The sequence below is a fragment of the Camelus dromedarius genome, chromosome 1 (genome assembly GCF_036321535.1).
Source record: "Camelus dromedarius isolate mCamDro1 chromosome 1, mCamDro1.pat, whole genome shotgun sequence".
In the NCBI taxonomy this organism is placed as follows: Eukaryota; Metazoa; Chordata; class Mammalia; order Artiodactyla; family Camelidae; genus Camelus; species Camelus dromedarius.
Window position 1 is genome coordinate 112,484,275 of NC_087436.1, and position 21,772 is coordinate 112,506,046.

Below are 21,772 nucleotides of genomic sequence, written 5' to 3' on the forward strand. Positions count from 1 at the left end.
AAAATGTATACAGTTCATCTAAAGTAAAATTTGAAATTGATTGGGGAGGAATTTTGGAGATTTGATTTTCCCCTCCATCACCCGCATCTGAAAGCTTTTCTTCTGGAGAGGAGATGCTTTACTCTGTAACCTGGTGTGCAAGTGTGTGTGCCCGTGCATCTGTATTTACACACACGTGCAGCCTACACTTACATTCCGTGTGGAGTCAGGACTCGTTCATAGGACGGTGGCATGTGATTTTTTTGTACTGTCTCTGAAAGAGCGATGCTTGAGAGAATTGGACTAGATTTGGGAAGTTAAAGGACCATGTGGGAAGATTTCTTTGAGAATAGAAGCTTGTTCTAAGTGTAAATGGAGTAAAAAGTATTGTTCTAATTTAAGTAAACTATTCCATATGTAGTACAAGTATAATTCTACAGCTTGTGGCTGCTTCAGAAAGGACATCTGAGGAAGAGTCTTAATTGTCAGACATTCCTTATTATCTCACACTCCCCATCCTTGAAGAACCGGAGAGGAAAATCACTTCCAGAATAACTTTTACTTTGTGTTCTTTTCTCTCTTAAAATGCAAATTTTCTTAATTCAGAATGTGTATATCTAAGTCTCTTCTTTCAGTATTTACCAGAATTTATTCGTTTTATTTAATAAACTTTTCTGAGGTCCTATTTCCCAAGCATTGTACGAAATGCCAGAGCTCTAGAAAGAGCAAAATAGCCGTTTTCCAGAACTCACAGTCTAAGTGGTTGGAGGCACAGAGGTTCGTTTCTGCTTTTGTTTATTTCAAAATGGGTTGCGTATATCTTATCCCATCAGATTTATATCAGCTAGAGCTGATGGGGAAATTACAAAGAGAATAAAATGCTTCTGTAAGACTTGATTTAGAAAGCATAGTCACCTTTTTCCCCATTATAAACTTTCAAGATTTTATAGTATTACCTATTAACATAAACTGAAAACAGGCTTAAGTTTTTTCCTTGACATCACTTACTGCTAGTTTTGCATGCAATTCTTATAATGGTTCAAGCAACAACTCTCAACGTAGCTTTTAACTCACACAACAAGTCCCTGCTTACTATCATGATGTCTAATAATGTAAGTATGAGATTTTATTTCACATTTTTGAGGATATATGGGCAGTTTAACGGCAATATTCTAGATGGGACAAAATTACTTTTTCTAAATGTTTTTTATTCTCTAGGTAGCTTTATGAGTAGCATGTCCATTTTAAAACTGTTATATTGATGACAATGATGTCTGTGTTTACTATTTCAGTTTGTTGAAATTAAAGGAAGTGTTTTCAAGAAGTTTGAAAAGAACAATCTTTTTCAAATGTCAAATAGCGGTATGTACAATTAGATCCTACCTGCAGCGTTTTGCAGTATTATAAGTCATTCTAAAACTCTGATGCCACAGTTCCTGTGGGCCACTGTTTCTCTGACTTATGTTGTGCTTTCTCATTCTCTCAACATCTTTAACTAAGTTTTTTTTTTAATTACTATTTCTTTGCTTATTGTGATCTCAGGATGTTTAAGATAATGTTTTAAAAATCACAGGCATTTGTATAGCACTTTACCATACTTGCAGAAGCTTCTCATTAATCTCAGAAATTCCTTGGAAACAGTTAATACTATTTCACTTTATGGCTGTGGAAACTGAAACACAGAGAAAGTAATTTGACTTCACCAAGGTCACTCACTTAGCTACTAAGAGTGAAACTGTGACAGTAAGCCTCAGGTTGTCTCTCGGTTCTTGGCTTTTTCTGTTTGACCTTCCTTCCTCCTTTCTAAGAAGTGTGAAGGCACAGAATTTATCCCTGGAAACATTATCTTACATAGTTAGGAAAATCAGAGGAGCATAAGGTCTTAGTTCTCAAAGTATGGCCTATGGAACCCTGAAGGGGAGAGTCCCTGAGTCCCTGGAGGGAAGTCTGCAAAATCAAAACTGTTTTCATAAGAATATGAGGATATTATTTATCTCTTACACCATGTTGCCATTTGCACTGTGGTAAAAATGGGGGGTCGGTGGGGGAGTGGAAGCCAGAGAGAGGTCACCACACATCCACTGTGAATAGCTGGCCCTGTAGCCTGACGATGCCGAGCGTCAGTGACCTTGGGGAGTGACTGGCATTCTCATGTGTTAGATGGCACGAGTGTAAAATACTGCAGCTACTCTGGAAAGCCTTCCGGCGGTTTCTTGTATGTTTAAATATTCACCTATCCTGTGTTCTCATCAGTGAGGACACATTTTCACTAAAAGACTTGTACAAGAGTTATTATGGCAGCTTCGCTCGTAACCAGAAACTGGCAACAACCCAAATCCTCCTATTAAGAAGAAAGTAGATAAATAAATTTTGTTATGTCCACGCTTCTCAGCAATTAGAGAAAACTACTGGTACATTCATCTGTGTGGACGTGTCTCAGAAGCCTTACGCTGAGTGAGAAGAGGCCGGACACACAGAGTGCATACTGTGTGGTTTCATATATACGAGGTTTATGATCAGACAATGAATTTATGATGATAGATGAAGAAGAGTGCTTGCTTCCTAGGGTGGGGATAGGCCGGGACAGGGGCGGTACAAGGGAATGTGCTGTAGTGATGGAACCGCTCTGTGTTTTAATTATGGGGATGGTGGCCTAGGGTATGTATTCATCAAAACTTATCAGATTGTACACTTAAGAGTAAAATTTCACTGTGTATAAACTTTACCTCTATGTTAGACAAGGAAAATAATGGCGTATGAATAAATTAAAGCAAATGAATGTTTAGAGCTATAGGAGATTTGAAAACTAGGCTAGAAACAAAAAGAAGAAATGAAGAACTTCAGACAGTTCTGCGGGACAGCGATAGACTGTAGGTCACAGAGCTCTGAGGGGCAGTCTGGGCTGTGTCTCTCTGTGCAGCAGCGTTCTTCCTCAGGTGTGCGCTGCCCAGCCCTGTGAACCTGAAACGGGAGAGGAGGGGAGGGGAGGGCTATGTTATAGGATTTTTTTTTTCTCAGCTTCAAGAATTAATTATACAATATGTTAATTCAACTATAAAAATTTCACTTGTAGCAGAAATCATTACTTTTATTAATAACCTGATTTTAGTAGGGTCTCTTTATAGAGCTTTAAACTAGACAAGCAGTTCTTTAAGTTTTAAGGGTTTTCAGTCTTTATATATCATGAGGAGGAGATTATGAATGATTTTTAACCTTATCACTAATATGTTGATGTAATTAATATCCCCTTTTCTTTCTTTTATGAGCTGGTCCCCCAGATTATAATCTCTTACTTTAGAAGGATTAGAGACTCAATATTTCAGTTTTAAGAAAACTCTGAAAACAGCGGCATGTGGACCAGGCAGTGCATATCAGTTTACAAGAAATTCAGGAGTATATTTTGGCTTAGAATGGTTAGTAACCAGCATGAAAAGTTTTACTTTTTATTAAAGGTAAAGTAGTTCATGTTACAGTGCAGGGTGCTCTGTATTGTGCTGCCTTCTATCTTCAGCAAGTTTTATAAGAAATTAATTTTACCTCGAGTAGCTTTTAAAACCCATTCCCAAGTAAGAAGGAAAAATCCGTCCTAGACAATCTCGCTGGTGTTGCATGCGGTGCTCAGATACTAAAGGGGTGGATAAGGAGTCACTGGAGCCTACTTTTCACAAGGTGACTGGGTTTATTGCCTCCTCCACATGCATTAGCAGCTGTGAGATGAGAACCAGCCCAAAGGATGCCGCTGGTCACACACCAGCTCCTTCTTTTCCTGTGAATTTCTCTGAGACTTTGAGCTGCTGTGTGTGTAGGATCAAATTCAGTGCCTTGTGCTAGTTTACTGTTGAAAACTTGGTTTGGAAATTTTAGTGACTTTATCCCTTTCAGCTTATTACCTGACTGTACAGTTTCTTTAAGGGAATTGCCTGAGGACACATGAAATGGAGTTCAGTTAATAAAACCCAGCTTTCAACAGTTTATTTTTTCTTTCACTTCATGTTAGTGTAAGTACCAGAGTATTGGAACCTAGGCCTTTCTGATTTGCATTCTTAAAATGAAAATTTTTATGCCGTTAATAACCCATTGATAATGTGAACTGTACATTCAGAAAGATCCTGCAGGAGTTACATTGATCTGCACTCAGGTCCCATCCCAGGGTGCTTCTGTTTCACTCAGCATAAGCCTGTATAACTGCATTAACTTGAATGACTGTTGGAAGTGAAATAGTTACTTATTTCCTGTTTAAAATGCAATTGTAACTACGTTAAAGTATATCCCCCTTAGTGGTAACATAGAAGAGAAAAGGGAGCTTCATAATCTGCAGATCAGAAATCTAAAATTTTTAAAGTATTAGTCACCAGTGTTTTTAAGCTCCTTAATAGTGGTTAAGAGAAGACATTTCCATTTTGATAGAAGTTTTCATTTTTTAATTAATGTAAGAGTTCTGTCCAAGTCAAAACTTTGTTCTGAAGATGAGATATGATGTAAATAAGTTGTTAATTGCCTTATTTATCTAGTAAAAACGTTAGATTATCATTAGAATCTGTTATTTTCCAAAAAAACTTCATTTCCTTATATAAGGTTTTATTTCATTCTGGAGTAACTTTTTCAGAATTTTAGTATACTTTAATAATGCTCAAATTTTAAAAGTCAAATCTTGGCTTCAAAATGTATGTAAATCATTTAAATGTAAAAAACTAAATTGTGAAAGTACAAAAATGAAACATTTTTTAAATATTTGCATAACAACCTCATTTTCATAGTTAGATTGATAAATGAGTGCTTTTTTGTGCTGCTTTTCTTTTTAATCTTTAAACTTAAACCACTTTTCATATCCTTCATAGTGTAAAATTGCATTTATCTACCAAAAGTTACCAGTTTTTATTAATCTCTACAGTATTTTGAAATAGTCTGCTTTTCTAAAATCTATTTTGCCTTAAATATTCCCCTAAGATGGACTTTCACTCCTTTTATGGTGTCCTTAGAATTGAAATGATTATGGGTTTCCTCTATGCTGCCACCTGCCCTGTGTCCAAGAGTCAAAAAATGTGATTGATTTAAACACTGCTATTGTTTTTGTTTTATTAGAGTTTTTAAAATTATGTTGGCTTGTCTCAAATAATGTTTTAAATTTCTCAAGGTGATTTCTTTCCAGATAATTCTACAGTGAACCAAGTCAGTATCATATGTCCCTGCTTAGTAGGAGGGTCAGAAATAAGTACATTGCTTTGCTAAATTTGTTTATAGAAATTAGAAATTCAGGGGACTTAACACACTATTGATGCGGCTTTGTGAATAATTTTACAGAATTCCATTAAAGGTACTTTGACAGATTTGCTTAATCCCATGAATTAAGTTCCACAGTTGACTGTACATAAATAGCAGAGGATAAATTTTGTTTTAGATTATGGTGGAAATTGTTTTAGGACAGACTTTCCTTAGCTTCCTTTAACCGGTGTTCCCTTTTGACATCACAAAATAAGTTGAACATGTGATCTAGAACTAGTCACACCATGTGTACTTTTTTTTTTTTATTGAAGTACGGTTGATTTACAGTGTTGCGTTAATTTCTGGGGACAGCACGGTGATTTGGTTACACGGCTGTTACAGGGTTCCCTGTGCTGTACAGTTGGACCTTGTTGTCTGTAACACGTGTTCGTTAAACCCCTGCATGTGCTTCCTTCAAGGGGGCGTGCCTGTGCTCTTCACCTCGAGACTCACTGTACTGTGAGTTTATACCCCAAAATATGGTATTTCACAGGAAGTGACTCTCTAGTTTTCATAATAGAACAGCAAGTTGTGCCCACTGGCTTTTGAAGAAGTAAGGAGACAGCTCAGACTCCTTACAGACAAGGGCTGGGATCTGAGCTCCCCTAGAAAAGAGGTGCTGCGACTGACTGGGAAGCAGTTAGTCATCTCGGGAAGGCACGTGGAGGACACCAGCTTGCTTGTGGAGACCGGGTGTAGCTGTAGATAAGAGTCCAGATCATTTGCTGTAGAGCAACGGAGAGCAGTCCCAGGAAGGGCTTCAAGGTGAAGCTGAAATGCAGAGGGGCTCTGGGGCCCCACGGGAGGCCCTGGATGACCGAGGTGCTGGGCTATTAGGGGAGTGACAGCAGATGCATACAGGCGTTCGAGATGGTTCCTAGGCGCATGATGGCCTAGCCACAGCTCCCATCACTGCGTAGACGCAGCACGTGGGCATGGCAACTGACTGTACTTCAATTAAAAAAATAAAATAAACCAGCAAACAAACAAAAAATACTACAGAGCTACAAAAAATCAGAACAGCGTGGTAAAAACAGACATATGGATCAATGGAACAGAATAGAGGGCCCAGAAATAAACCCACAGACTTTTGGTCAATTAACCTTCTACAAAGGAGGCAAGAATATACAATGGAGAAAAGTCTCTTCAGCAAGTGGTGTTGGGGTAACTGGACAGCAGCATGTAAATCAGTGAAGTTAGAACACTCCCTCACACCACACACAGGGATAAACTCAGAATGGCTTAAAGACTGACATATAAGACAAGACACTCACTGCAGACATGGATTTATTTCATTCCATTTCTCTATTACAGCGTATCTTAGACTGTGATAAGGTAACAGCTTAAAGAGTGAACTGTGTAAACTAGCCTTTAGCAGGAATTTAGTTATTTGCTTTTTTTTAAAATTCATTCAGGCTAAGCTCAGAGTACTTAGTAACTTATGGTAAATATCCTCTTGAAATCTAATTTTGAGCTTGTTTCACTCCCCTAAGTTCCACATATACCCTAAGAAATGCTATTGTAATACTGATGCTTTCTTGGCTAAAGAATTTACCAAGGTTGGTACTTGGGTATTTATTATTGACCAGATTGGAAATAATCTAGAAAGCAGGGGTTTTATACTACCCAGAGTCTTGTATTTTGCTTTCTGCTTCTATTTTTTTCTTTGTCTGTAAAATGAAAACTTTCCATATGTCCCCAAAGACTGTTGGAGGAATCTGACTCAATCTGAGCAGATTGATGGTTTGAGTATTTTATTGAAGTTTGTAGAAAACTGGAATTTCCATACCAGAATTATGCTAGTGAAAGAAGTAAATGGCTTAACCAGTGTAGCACCACCTGTATTTAAAATAGTATATTTATTTTACAGACATTTACACATAAAATAATAACTTTATCATGTTCTGACTAAAGGAAAAATATTTTATATATGTACTAAATTATTATGTTATTTATATGCACTATAGTATTTGTTAAATTTTTTTCAGATATTAAGGAACGATTCACAAATTACGTGCTTTTGCTAATAGTGTGTCTAAGAAACATGGAACAGTTTTCTTGGAACCCAGGTAAGTAACTCTTAACAAATACAATGCCTTCTAATTTTACTCTTGAACCAAAAAGCATACTTTTTGTGGAATAAAATGAGTTTTGCAGAAAACTTCAAAAACCTTTAGCTGTTCCACTCTCTCGGTCCAGTAGGTGGGTTGAGTGTGCTCCATGTGTGGTGGGGACCTTTGGCTCCTCATTTCCCACAAACCACCCGATGTCTCTAGAGCTGTGTCCCAGTGTCGGGTGGACCCTGCTGGGCACTGCAGCCGCCAAGCCTCTCGGCTTATTTTTTATCCGTAGCGTGCTGTGGCTCTGTGAGTACAGTCTGGTCTTTCTCGTTTTAGGGGTTCACCAGGAGCCCCTAACATTTGTCTTTTACTCATTCACTGCCTGTGAATTAGCATTTTCAATGAAGATAAATAGAATGTAAGCAGTAAACTTTGTTACTTATACATCTCTGAATCAAGGCTGACCAGAAGTAGTTGTGATTCCATGAATTTTCGTCAGTTCTTCAGCCAGCAGACATTCACCGTGTACAGTCCGTGCTGGGCGCTGTGGCGCAGGTGCAGGGGACTGAGATAGTGAGAGACTTGGGCTCACAGACGAAGTAGACAGGTCATCGCAGTCTGGTGGCGCTGAAGTGAGCTCGGTGGAAATGATCATGTATCTCAAATTGAGAAATTTTTATGTCTGACATTTTTGTACAGCCTTGTTCTTAAGGACGAGATAGTTTTGCAGTTTATTTAATACTCCCAATACCATGCATGTTAAGGGATTTAATACCTTCTTATTAATTTATTTAGATTCATTGCTAGTTTTCAAGTATGTGTGAAAAATCAGAAACAGATGCAGAATGAGATATATGATCTTAGAAATACATTTCCAGACATTGTTTTCTTATAGAAACCTAAACTCAAGTGGTATATCTTACAGTGGCTTGAATTCTAATCGGAACAGGTCCAAAGGCTACTTGACTTGTGGAGGCAAAGCCCCTCCTCCACACATACACCCAGATTCTCTGCGTATCTGAATCCTGAGTTTGTATCCAAGGCAGCTAACAGAATGTCCATGGCAGACAGAGTAGTGGGTGTGTGTGGCTGGTCCCAGCAGAGCCCACTGGGGTCAGCAGTCCTAAAGCAGGGGTATGGTGCCGGAGGACAGCGATCCCTAAGCCTGCTGACAGCTGGATGTTTTGAAGTCATGTTCTCACTTGTACTTGACTTTCAACAAATTATCTTACATTTTCTTCATCACTAATGTGCACAAAGTCTGATAAGAGGAACACATCTTTGTTGATAAATTCATCTTTCTTCCATTCTTTTTTAGTTTTTCTTAAAAAAAAATTTTAAACCAAAATACCACTTATGTAATCTTGCCTAAGCTCCCAAGATGGTGCTGAACGTACAAAACCAGCACTCGCCTTTTGTGTGCCGGGCCCACTGCTCTGCATGTACATCATCGTCTCGTCTAATTCTCCTGATGGTGACGTGTAGATACTTTTATCTTGTAGCTGAGGAGACTGGCACTTAGATAATGGCCCATGTCATCTAGCCCGTCCGTGGCAGAGTTTACTGTTGAAAGAGGCTCCCTGATTCCCCAAACCTCAGCGTGGTGTCAGACTCGCTGAGACTGCCTCGCCTGTCCCGCACCGCTGCCTGTCACCACCGCCTCCCAGCTGCCCAGGTCCCGGACTGCCTGGTCCAGTCAACATTTCTGACCTGTTTCTTTCTCTGTCCCACTTTTATATCCTTTTTCAAGGTCTAAGGAGGTTATCTGTTTGCATCTTTTATCAGGTACTTGGTACTAAGTTGAAGTTTTAATACATATGGTAAAGGTGAGCAAATTTGATAAATTACATCTGTAAGACAGTGAAACAAATAATTGACCAATATCTTTAAATCATAGTGACCAGGGAGGGAAAAAATATTGTCCACTTGGCTTAAGCACATGTTCCTACTAGTTATTTACTGTCACACTGAGGCAGCCAGAGTCACAGGATTTTACAAGGAGCCTGGTCATGACAGCAGTCGTCCCCTGCTGGCCCAGGAAGGTGGTGCTTGACACAGAGAAGGCACAGGATAAATACTTGTTGAATGACTTACCCTTTTTTTTGAGCATTGAGGGGTTTTTATTTTTATTTTTTAACATTTTTTATTGAGCTACAATCATTTTGCAATGTTGTGTCAAATTCCAGTGAAGAGCACAATTTTTCAGTTATACATGAACATATATATATTCATTGTCACATTTTTTTCTCTGTGAGCAACCATAAGATCTTGTGTATATTTCCCTGTGCTATACAGTATAATCTTGTTTATCTATTCTACATTTTGAAATCCCGGCCTGTCCCTTCCCACCCTCCGCCCCCTTGGCAACCACAAGTTTGTATTCTATGTCTATGATTCTGTTTCTGATTTGTATTTATGTTTTTGTTTTTGTTTTTTTTTTAGATTCCACATATGAGCGATCTCATGTGGTATTTTTCTTTCTCTCTCTGGCTTACTTCATTTAGACTGACATTCTCCAGGAACATCCATGTTGCTGCAAATGGCGTTATGTTGTCGGTTTTTATGGCTGAATAGTATTCCATTGTATAAATATACCACCTCTTCTCTATCCAGTCATCTGTTGATGGACATTTAGGCTGTCTCCGTGTCTTGGCTATTGTAAACAGTGCTGCTGTGAACATTGGGGTGCAGGTGTCATCCTGAAGTAGGGAAATGACTTATCTTTTAACTTGATAAAATATGGCTCTTTTTATGATTAATTGAATGCTGGTTCTCTCTGTTACCACTTGTTGAAAACATTACAGTCTTGCCCTGTGGAGATTTCTGACATCTGCCATGGTGGCCTGTGATGGGATATTATGGACTCTGTTCATTCTAAGAGATTTAATTGTCTCTTTTCCCTCCACTTTATAGATCATCTCTGGGTGTTGTTTCCAGATGTCTGTATGGTGATTGCATCGGAAATCGCTGTGGATATTGTAAAACATGCCTTTATCACAAAGTTCAATGACATTACTGCAGATGTAAGTATTTCAATAAGCAATTCAATGTTTAGTGTTGACTTCTGATTAATAATAGAAAGCTGTAGAGTAGCCAGTTTAAATTTACTGCATTTATGAAGATAGTAGGAGAGTACTACCACTTTAAAGTTAGAATTATAATTTTTAATTTCTAAAAATAAATATACTACTGAAAGTACATTATTTCAGTATTGAACAGTTCTGGTTCCACACATTTGGATGGAGAAATAGATTGGCCAGTAGCTGAGGTTAGGGTGTGGCTAACTCAGAATCATTATAAACTGATAATACCATCATAGTCTGTTTACTTAAGCTTTTAAAAATCACATTGTTTCTATTTAAAACATCAGACTATCAAAACTTTTCTCTCTGGCTAGATTTTTTTTAATATTTTATATTTAAAAATTGTTTTTTGTGTGTGATTAAGAATAGGTTTCTGATAAGCTCTAGAAGACAAGAGCCTTATGTTTTACTAGTGGAAGCATTTGATGGAACGTTGAGAAATTTGTTTTATATTGTAACCAGACAGTCTGTAGAATTTCCAGAAATAGATATGTGGCTCTAGGCTCATTGTAAATAAAACATCGGCTAGTTTTCTAGTGCATTTCTCAATCCTACCTCAGGCCCAAAATGAACAGTAATGTCACCAGTTGTCTAGATTTGATTTGGATTGTACTTTGTCTTACTCTGATGCTTTTTGTTTTATTTCAAAAGGCAAAAATTTAAGTTGTAATGCAGCTGCAACTGCATCAATACGATGATTGGATTATGGGGTTTCTGAATGTTTTAATATACTTGAATAAAATGTGATTTTGCACTTTTTTTGCAAAGCACCAATAAAGTAATTTCACCCTTTACTCTTCTCAGCTTCCTCAAAGTAGAAATCCCTTTTCATGGAATCATTTTCTCAGCATCTGAAGTCAAAATCAATAGGCTTGACTAAAATACTTAGTGCAGTTTTTAGTGGAAATGATAGTTTACAAGTGCCTTCATAACCACTGTGTTCCCTAACTCAGGTTTACATCAGGCTTAACATTCATTTTTCTAAGAAGACATCATTATTGTTAGATATACAATAATAAATGTTTAAACTGTTCATTTAATTTAAAATTTCAGAATTATTTTGTATATCTTACACTACTTAAAAGAAACACTATTCCCAAAATTCTGAACTCTCAGGATCATAATCATTGAATATTTATCCCTCTTTGAAGAGAAACCTTTAAAAGGCCTGAGAACTTAACAGTTGGGGAATTGAGGCTATGTTTTACCCTTTTTTGTAGGAAAGCAAATAGAGAAACACTACCCGGATGTGGCTTGGTTATTACACACTCCTCCTAGCTAGCTATTGAACATTTCATCTACAGAGTAAATCTTTCCACGTTGTATATTTGCACTGTATTAATGCTTCACTCTTACTTGCCTTTAGGTCTACAGTGAATATAGAGCCAGCCTCGCTTTTGACCTTGTTAGCAGTCGACAGAAGAATGTGAGCATTATATCAAAGACATAGTCTGAAATTAACCAAACAGTGGTTTGATTTAGCATGGGATATTAATTAAGGGAAAGCTATCGTAAATTTAAACTTCCTACTTATCTCTGTTCTTGACACTAAATGTTTATGAAATAATAAAAATAATACTAATACTTACTAATACTTAATATTAAATAGGGTATGATTTCTGCAGCTCTGGAACAGTTATGCAACTTTGTATTTTAAACTTCTTATAAACATTCAGATTTCCATATCACTTCACTAAATTACGTAGTAGGTGCTAGGTTCTCTTCTTGCTCATGGCCTCACCTGTTTAGAACATGTACTGTTGGTGAGTGAATAGTACTTTTTAAATGCTGTTTAAATCCCATAAATCCTGTTCTCCTTTCTCCGTCTAGGCGTATACTGATTACAGTGACTCCGTGGCGCGGAGGATGGGGTTCATTCCTCTCCCACTGGCTGTTCTAGTAAGTCCAGACTTTTTTCCCTTTTTTATGATGAGATGACTATCATTACATACAGAATATCAATAAATGGATTATCAATAAGCTTGTTTCAGAAGGACGTGATATAAAAATGAAAGGTAAATGACTTAGAAGGAAATTCTGTTTTAAGTTTGAAATGTAAATAGTACTGTCCTTTTGGATTTTAAGCCATCCAGTAGATAAGTCATATTAAGGCATTATTTTATGTGATGGCTTTCCCAAAATTGAGAATATTCATTTTTGCTCACTCATTTGGCAAAGATTCTTCTTTTTGACTGGAAATACCTAGTGGTAAGCATTGATGTGGCCACTGTAATGCATATGTGTGGAAATGTAAGTTGACCCAACACTCCTAAGGGGCAGTGTGACAGTGTCACACTTTGATGAAGTAATTCCAGTTCTAGGAATTTACCCTAAGAAAATAGTTACAGAAGGTACATGATGATTTATAGGCAAGATTATGCACTGCAGCGGCATTGATAGTAGTAAAAATTTGGAAACAAATGGAATAGATTAAATGAATATAGTATGTTCAAATGAAGAAATATTCTGTATTCATTATAATTACTACTTCTTAAATTTTTTCAAAGTTTTTACAAGGACAGTTTCTACTGTTATACACAGGAAATACCATATTTTTTAAATAATAGCACTGAAATTTACTAGGTCTACCAAAAAAAATCAGTCATCAACTTCAAATATTTTAATGAATTGCTCAGAACAGCCAGCAAATAGTTACTAGCCACATCAGGCTGTCATAATGTTAAATAAGAAGATTTGCTGGCTGCACTTAAATTTGATTATATTCCTTTTTGGCTACCTATTTTCACATCAAAACAAATGCAACCGTCATTTTGCCAAAGGACACCTGGAGTTCTCCTATAATGCAGAGTCTCATGGAAATCAACTAAGAGATGTATAAAGAAGTTGTAGGTCATATTAACTGTATTTTAGACCAGCTTGCCTGACTTTTTTTTAGAGGATCAGTGACCAATAGATTTGTTATTTAAATTTCAGCATGACTCACCAGAAAACATCCTTAAGTGTTTTCAACTGTATTAGTAGCTTATTTGTTATATAATAATATAGATTTCTTTTGCTTGGGAAAAGGAACTCCTAGAATTTTAGAAAAACAGGGGATTTTATAGGGTAAAATTATATGTTAAAAATTTAAGAGATTGATAAAATAGAATTTTGAATTTCTCTACGTTTGTTTCCTGCAACTGGAGAAAGGACACGTGCAGTGTGAGGACAAACATGGTTGCCTGACTTTACTTATTTTTTCAGGGATTGGTTAAGTGGTTGGATTTAAATGTGGCCCTGCTTTGCCAAATAATAATTATTTATCCAGTAACATTTTTGCCCAAAACCTCTATTCATAATTAGTATGAATTTTTTAAATTCATATTTTTTAGATTTTTTTCAGTCTTTGATTTATTCTTTAAATGAGTTTTTATAGTTGTTATACAAAAAGATTTAAGCTTAATTAACAATTGATTAGCAAAACACTTCTGGAAAATCTCCTGCAGTCTTGAAGCGGACTGTGTAGTTACGCAGCAGTGCAGCAGGTTTGTTTCAAAGCGTGTTTCTCACAGTGCCAGTGCAGCGCTGTAGCTTCGGCAGACGTCCGGGGGCCTGAGGAATATGCAGAGGCCTCAGTAGCCGAGTTAATTCTTAAATTAAGACTCAAGAGTGGCAGTGTTTCCTTCTAAATGTTACCTTAGATCCTAGAATGAATTCATAGCCAAGAAGAGTGAAATAAATCATATATTAACGTCTCATGGAAATTAGATTTGGACATATGTATCTTAAAGTTACCTAATAGTATGCTCGATAAAAGTGAAGTCATTTAAGCCTTGAATGTGATCATTGGTTTGCCTTTCATATTAATGAGTAAAATTCTAGAGCCATGTTAATTCCATCACAGATGTTCGTACAACAGGTCATTTCCCTGTTAGAGACTGTGACAGAGATGAGGACTTCTGTATCAGTTTTCTCATTGGGAAGTTTTACTGAACATATGGCAGTCTATTCTGTCTGTCTCCTCCCAATTGTTCTTTTATTAAAAGCATTTTTAAAATATTTTAAATGTATCTTGTGATATTTATTAAGAGATTCTTCCATTTGATGATAACATTACTGGGTAAGGTCAGTCATTTTCCTTGATTTTCTGTTTTCACATAGCAGTCCTCCTATAGCCCAATATATGGGCACGTTATTAAGCTGAACCTATGATGTGTAAACATTTCCCACCAATAGATCCCACCAGATTTATTCAGCAGACTTCCAAAAATAGTGCTATTACTCATATTTATGTGAGATAAGTAAGAAAATAGGTATTTAATCATAACTATCCAAAAGAGACAAATCTTCCGGCCTTTAAGTAATTAATTTTGTAATAATACTTAGATTTTTTTAAACAGTACAAACCACCTAAGGCTCCCTTTTCTCTCTCTCCCTGCAAGTCATTGGGGGTTCTTAAAGAGTCAAGGAACAAAGGACAGAAAAAGCAGGAATTAGGGAAATGCCCACTCAGTGCTTCCAGCTCTGGCAGGGCCATGTGTAGCAAGATGAGTTCATTTGTATTTTCCAGAATAATTTTTTACTTTAAAAATCAGCTGATTTGCATCTCTATTAGGTACAAGTCAACATGTCATTTATGAATTAGGTATAGTGTCTGCGTTTAGAGTCAACAGTTGAACATGGCAGTAGCCACAGGCAGCCAGATTTTGATATGAATCAACAAATTTGGATTTAGACAAAGGCCACAAGTATGTGCCTGAAGTGTTAAATATATTTATTTATTTATTTATTTATTTATTTATTTATTTATTTATTTATTTATTTATTTATTTAAATATTAACTAATAACTGTGTGTTTATGTTTTGTTGTTTTGGTTTGTTTCTGGCTAGCTCATCAGAGTTGTTACAAGCTCAATTAAAGTGCAAGGAATCCTGTCTTACGCCTGTGTCGTGCTCTTCTATTTTGGGTAAGATCAACTACTCTTGAATATGTTTTGGGTCATACAGTAAAGTTTAAATGCAAGGTGTAATGGAAGTTAATAGCAACCAAATCATATTGGACCCATCCCAACTGTCCTGGGGGTCTCCCTTGAGAGCATGTATCTCCAGATGCATTTGTGACTCAGTTAATTCTGGTTAAATTAAATCTGTTATTCAGTAGTAGGATTAACAGCACTTTAGATTTTATTTTAATCTTTTAATGTAATCATTTACTTTAAAACCCTTTTTTGCTTAGAATTTTAAGTTTCACTCATATTTTCTTTTATGATAAAATCTGCCATTGCAGTCAGACATTTTTCTATGTTTAAAAAAAATACTCTTTGTTTCTACTCTGTTTGCTACATGAGTTGTTTAGCACGTTCTAGGCGTATGTCATCATAAACCCAAAGGAGATGCAGGACTGTAGTTCTCAGCCTGTGACTGGCTGAACTTTTATCTGAAGACTTGTTGGTCTCATGCAGCTTATGTCTGGCTGGGAATGACAAACAGTAACAAATTCACAACTAAAACACTAAAATAGTAATAAGCAGTGTGAAGAAAATAATATAAAAAGGCATTTTTGCCGCCACTAGTTTTCTCAAGGTGTGAATTTATGACAGTAGCCCAGCCGAGCTTTAGATTCACTTACTTCCGAGGCAGAAAGGGGTCCATCCCTGTGCTCGCGGGCAGTGACGCACCAGGAGCTGTGCTCAGGGTCTGGGTGATGGTCAGAACTGAGTTGTCCCTCGAGGGGGGAAGGTGAGGAGAGAATAAGCCTCGCAGTGGTGACCTCAGCTGGAAATGCACCCAGAATCTGCCATGGGAACGAGGTCTGCTTTCCAGAGACCTCTGGGTACTTCCTGCTTCACATTTTGAGTGTGTTTTCTACACTGCTCTCTGCCCAATAACTGGCCCGGCAGGACAAGTCACTTCTTACTGTCTACACCGAGCCCGTAGGTCGTGAAGAAGTTTCCCACAGCTTCAGTGCCCCGTTCAGGCAGCACAGCTGATTTCAGTGATGCCCAGAGCAAGATAGAGTTCAGATCAGACTGTGTACCATTTACTGTTTTCCGTCTGAATGAACATAGAAATCCTTTACTAGGTTAAGGAGACTCTCTTCAGTTTTTTGCCATGAAAAAACACGAGGTCCTCCTTCCTGGCACAAATGCTCCCTCCGCCCTCCAGAGTTCTTCTCAGCTTTGTTCCTGGTTTATCTCTGCTCTACTGGGCATAGAGTGGGCAGGGACAGCCCAGGAAGGGGCTGGCAGTGATGAGAAGGGAGGGAACCCCTGGAGGCTTCTGAGCAGAGGAGGGGCAGGGTCCATCTGGCTTTTTGCAAGGGCCACCCTGGCTGGTGTGCTGAGAATGACTGGAGTGTAGCGAGAAGAGAAGCAAGGTCAGCCAAGTCATGAGCTGTACAGTCGTCCAGGGAGAGGACCGTGGCTGGGTTTGGGTGGTAAGAATCTGTCAGCTGGTGTTCACGTGAAAGCGGAGGTAGACAAGACCTGCTGATGAATTGATTGGGTGGGAAGTGGGGAAACAGGAAGAATCAAGCATGATTAGAGTTTGTGGCCCGAGCAGTCAGGGTAGAGGAGGTGCCACTTACTGGGATGGGGAAGCCTGTGAGAGATACACGTGGGGCTGGGTTGGGTTTTTGGGGGGATTGGAATTGGGATTGAGAGTTCCGATTTGGCTTTAGTACCTTGCAGTCCTACTAGACACTCCCTAGGCAGTGTCGAGGATGCAGTGGCAGGGCTGAGGGATGAGTTCAGGGGAAAGTTGGGATTGGCGGTCAGTCTGGAGGTGTGACGCCCACAAGCGGAGGGTCCTCGCAACCTTGGATCTGTATGAGGCCCTCGTGTTTGCATCCATACCCTTGGAGTTGGGAGGCCTGGGAGAGTGAAGGAAGCCTGTTTGCATCTTGCTTTGACCTCCTGCCAGGCCCCTCCTCAGACTTGCCCTCACCGATTTTCAATGTCCTGTTACTGCCAGGAGTTCATCTCATGAGTAAGAAATGGCCACCCACGTCTTCACTCTCTGAACTAGCCATGGGGTCCTTGGTGCTGTGTCATTCACAGGCCCCTATTCATGAGAAAACAGCAATGTGAAGAATTTTCTCAAAATTTTTTGCCAGATTTGTTTCAAATGCCTAAAAATGTTGTGTACCTTTTGGCCCAGAAATCCCACTTGTGTGATTATCGGTATTTTGGAATTTATCTTAAGGAAACATGTATTTAATAAAGTTCTTTTAGCCAGAAACTTTTTAATAGAAGCTAAGTATTAGAAATAACCTAAAGAATCAGAAATTAAGGGCTTTGGGGGGCTTTGTTACATGATAACCAGGACAGTGAAATGTTCTGAGACCATTAAGATCATGGCACTGAGGAACACCAGCAGGCTGGGAGAATGCTCATGATGTGTTGTCTTGTGGTAGTAAGGTACAAACTAGTTGGCATTTCTGTGTGCCCAGCACCGTTCTGAGCGCCTGACTGAAATCCCCCCCTTTAAGGATTAGCTAGTTAAGAAATTCACTCAGGTCCACACTGGACCTAAGCAGTGGAGTCAGGATTCGAACTCATACTCTTGGCCCCGAGTCTCTACTCTGAACAGTGCAAATAGATGTGCACTCAGAGCAGAAATGACTGGAAGATAATATACCAAACGTCGCAGTGATTAGCAGTGGACTGTGGGATTGTGAGGTTTTTTCTTGGTTCGTCTGCATTTGCTAACTGTATGTGTTTTTTAATAAGGGAATAAATGTTAAATAACTTAGTACAGATAGGACTTCTGAGTGGGATAAATTTCTTCTTAAAATGAGAACTAAGGAGTTTATCAGAATTTTTCCCCGTTGTCAAAGACGCCTCGGGAGAGGGCTTTGCGTAGGAGCTCATCCGTCTCAGACTCCGCCCAGCGATGCCCGGCCCCGGCCCCTCCCCGCGCCCTCCGCCCTCTCATCAAGCGGTGGAGGTCATGGCGTTCACCGAGGCTGAGATGAGTTCCAGCAGTGGATGGGTGTTTCCTTCTGGTTTTAGGTTGATCTCCCTGAAAGTGCTTAACAGCATTGTCCTGCTGGGAAAGTCCTGCCAGTACGTGAAGGAAGCCAAGATGGAAGAAAAGTTGTTTAACCCTCCCCCAGCCGGCGCTGCGGGCAAACCGTGCAGTAAATCACAAAGTAAATGTAAACCCTCTCAAGGTAGGTTGAGTTCTTCTTACCACTTCTGTGAAATATTATCTAAAGAATTAATTGTCTGAACTCTACATAATAAAAAAAGAAAAATCACCTTTCAGTCAACTTCTAGCAGCGCTTTCAAGATTTGACTTCACTTTGCTTGGTTGCCGATTGTTAGTGTTTACGCCGCAGATGTCCTCGCAGGTGCCTCTGCGCACCGCTCCGCCTTTACGTTCATCCTCGCTGCGCAGACGGCTGTTGGGCCGCTGTCACCTGGCCGGTCCAGGGATGCGGCCTGGGGGAAGGGCGGAGCTCGGCTGCCGGGAGCTGGGCAGAAAGGGTGGGTGAATGTGCGCTGTGGCAGGAAGTGCAGTCGGGAACGCTAAAGGGGGTCGGGAAAGGGGACGCGGGAGGGGCAACCGGGGGCACTCCCCAACCGAGGAGAGGGCATCCGAGCAGAGATGGCGGAGCCTTCCCGGGAGGAGCCGCCCAGGCAGAGGCCAGCACGCACCTGCACGGGCCCAGGGTGGGGCGTGCCTGGCACGTCGAGGGACAGCAGGGAGGGTGGAGGGAAGGGGCCGCCCAGGGGTCCGAGTCACCCAGGCCCCGCGGGCTCTTGTGAGGACCTTGGCTTTGACTGTATGAGAAGGAGTCGTTGCAGGGCTTGGAGCAGAGGAGTGACGCGACCCAGCAGACATTTTTAAAGGGTTATTTCTCAGTCTTGGTGGAAAACAGACTCAAGGAAGGTGAGCCCAAAGGCGGAGGACGGCGGGGAGGCTGCCGGGCGCGGAGCTCGGGTCAGCGCGTGAGCGGGAGCCCGGACTCCGCCTCCGGGAGAGCAGGGGCCAGTGTTCACTGTTCAGGTCTGGCAGCGATCGTACTGGGGCTTGGTTTTATAGGATGGCGTTTGTTACACAGCTAAGGGTGTTATTTGTGCGATATGATCCACATAATTAATAGCTTCTGTGTAAAATTCTGGGTGACAGACAGAGGGAATGCAGCCTCTGAGTTTCCTCACTGACTGCGGTGCTTGTGCAGCGTGCTGTTTGGCTATTACTCGCCTAATCCAAAAGCGTGACTGATAGACTCCTTTTTTAACTATATTGGTAAACTTGTGTTTATTTTAAGTTGGGGGAAAATCCTCCTCTAATTATGTGAATCTGTTTTTCCACAGAAGAAAACCTGTCTGCTTCAGTCACCAGCCAGCCTATTCATCAAAAGGAAAATGTCGTACCACTGCTTGTGACAAGCAATTCTGATCAGTTTCTGACGACGCCAGATGGTGATGAGAAGGACATAACACAAGAAAACTCTGAGCTAAAACACAGATCCTCAAAGAAAGATTTGTTAGAGATAGACAGGTTCACAATTTGTGGAAACCGAATTGACTGAATTCTGTGGCTCCTTGTGCCAAAGAGGCAGAGTCCTGGGGTGGCAAATGCCGTGATACCAGGACGGACAGATGCTAAAAGTGTCACTTACATATTTATTTAAAAACTTAAGTTATTAATGGAAAGCAAATCTCAGTGTCCTTCCTCCAGTCACGTGGTCCGGCTGAAGGTCAGGTCACGTGGGCCAGCCGGCAGTGACCTCCGGCCTTGACTCTGGAAAACTTGACACGCGGGGAAAAGTTGCTCCTGCTTGGCGAAGTGGCAGAGTCACCCCCGGCCCGACGGGAGCAGCCTCAGAATCACTTCTGCTTTGTCGGTCTGTGCTTCCAGAACATCAGATTTTGCCTTGAGTCCCTTTAGTATAAGGATATTCCTGGAAACCTGTGAAGCTCTTACCACGGCGCTCCCTTGCCAGCCTCACTCTGTTTCCACAAGCAGTTTTCAGACATCATTTCATCTGCCAAAGCGTTAAAAAAAGAATAAACTTAAGTCAAGATAAATGTTCTTACCACCAGAATAATCTTTGAAGATGTATTAATATTCTGAATTAATCAGAATAAAAGGCTACCTTAAATAAGACATAATGAATAGTAGCATTTTATAGGAGAAAAAAAAACCTTAAGCCAGTTTATTTAAAAAATATTCAGTAATGAAGGTTATGCATCACTGAGAAAATGTTTCATACTCTGTACAGCCAAACATGAGCTGTGTATTGTTTAATTACAGTGGATAAAATAGAAATTCCCTTTATAAAAGGCACTTTTTATACTGAAAAAGCAGAGCAGTGTTAACTTTAATGTATAGTTAACTGGTTTCACTTTAAAACTAATTGCTTCATAAATTGTTACAGTCAAAAGGATTTGGTGTTGAACAGGCTGTCAGTGTACAAAATTCAAAGGTATTAACTGGGTTTTCAAAGTAAGTTTTAAAGTCAATATTCTAAGTGGACGGGACATCATCTCTCTTGGGCTTAGAGAACGTGCTCGGCTTTCCATCTGTGCACATGTGCTGGGGATGGGCAAGCTGTGTTGGGGGGGAAGTAAATGGAGTGTTTGGTACATGTGTCTGTGTATGTGCGTGGATGTTGGGAACAGCAGCTAAAAGATAATTTTTGGTTTTATTTGAGATCAAGATTCCATTTCTGCTTAATTACTAGTCTGTGGCGTGCATCATAGGACAAGTTACTTTCCACCACATTTTATCTTGAGAAACCTTTCTGCATTTTTATGAAAATTCTACGATGTCTAATTTCAGGACATCCAGATGTCACTGTTAACTGTTACTCCCTTTGATGTTTCCATTTTGAAGTTTAGCTCTCATGCTGATTATTTCCGGCATATGACGTGCAGAAGGTTAAGTTTAGGTGATTTGTCTATTTCCTGGATGAAATGCAAAGCAAGCTTTAATTTGGCTTGTTCATTTGAAAAACAAAAGTGAATTTTAATTTGCATTAAAGCTGAAGAAATCTGAAGATTAATGTTCACATAGGGTAAAAAGAGGAAATTGTACAAAAACAGTTTTGTGAAACCAGGAAGTATTTTAAGTTAAAAATGAAAGACTTTAAATTGCTCTGTATGTGTCAGTGAAACCCCATTTTTAAATTATTCTCTTTTCCGTCTTCTCTTCACCATAAGGAACAGTATCCATGAGGAATGGGAATAGTCTGGGGAAAACTTGGCCAAACATAGCCCTCATCAGAGCAAGAATATGATTTGGGTATATCTTCCAATTCAGCTTGAATTACTCTGTTGTGCTGTCATTTTCGGGAGATTTTTTTTTCTTTCCCAGAATATATTGGGAGTTTGGAATGATGTTCATTTCTTCTGTTAAAATGGCATTCATTACTAATTTTATAAGTGCATCTTGTGTGAAACTCAATAAATTCAATTTTGTAATCTTTTTTAAAAA

The 21,772-nt window shown here is 39.4% G+C and overlaps 1 protein-coding gene across 4 annotated transcripts in view; it reads left to right on the forward strand.

The window, feature by feature from the left end:
• The window catches only part of TAPT1 (transmembrane anterior posterior transformation 1), a 58,964-nt gene extending 37,192 nt beyond the window's left edge, over positions 1-21,772 (forward strand). For all 4 annotated transcript variants that reach the window (XM_031436980.2, XM_064487880.1, XM_064487885.1 and 1 more), the window contains exons 6-14: positions 994-1,091; positions 1,272-1,341; positions 7,230-7,310; positions 10,215-10,324; positions 11,751-11,810; positions 12,215-12,283; positions 15,215-15,291; positions 18,337-18,497; positions 19,648-21,772. In XM_031436980.2, the coding sequence (XP_031292840.2) occupies positions 994-1,091; positions 1,272-1,341; positions 7,230-7,310; positions 10,215-10,324; positions 11,751-11,810; positions 12,215-12,283; positions 15,215-15,291; positions 18,337-18,497; positions 19,648-19,865 (944 nt within the window). In that variant the 3' untranslated portion in view covers positions 19,866-21,772. The remainder of the gene's footprint in view (positions 1-993; positions 1,092-1,271; positions 1,342-7,229; positions 7,311-10,214; positions 10,325-11,750; positions 11,811-12,214; positions 12,284-15,214; positions 15,292-18,336; positions 18,498-19,647) is intronic.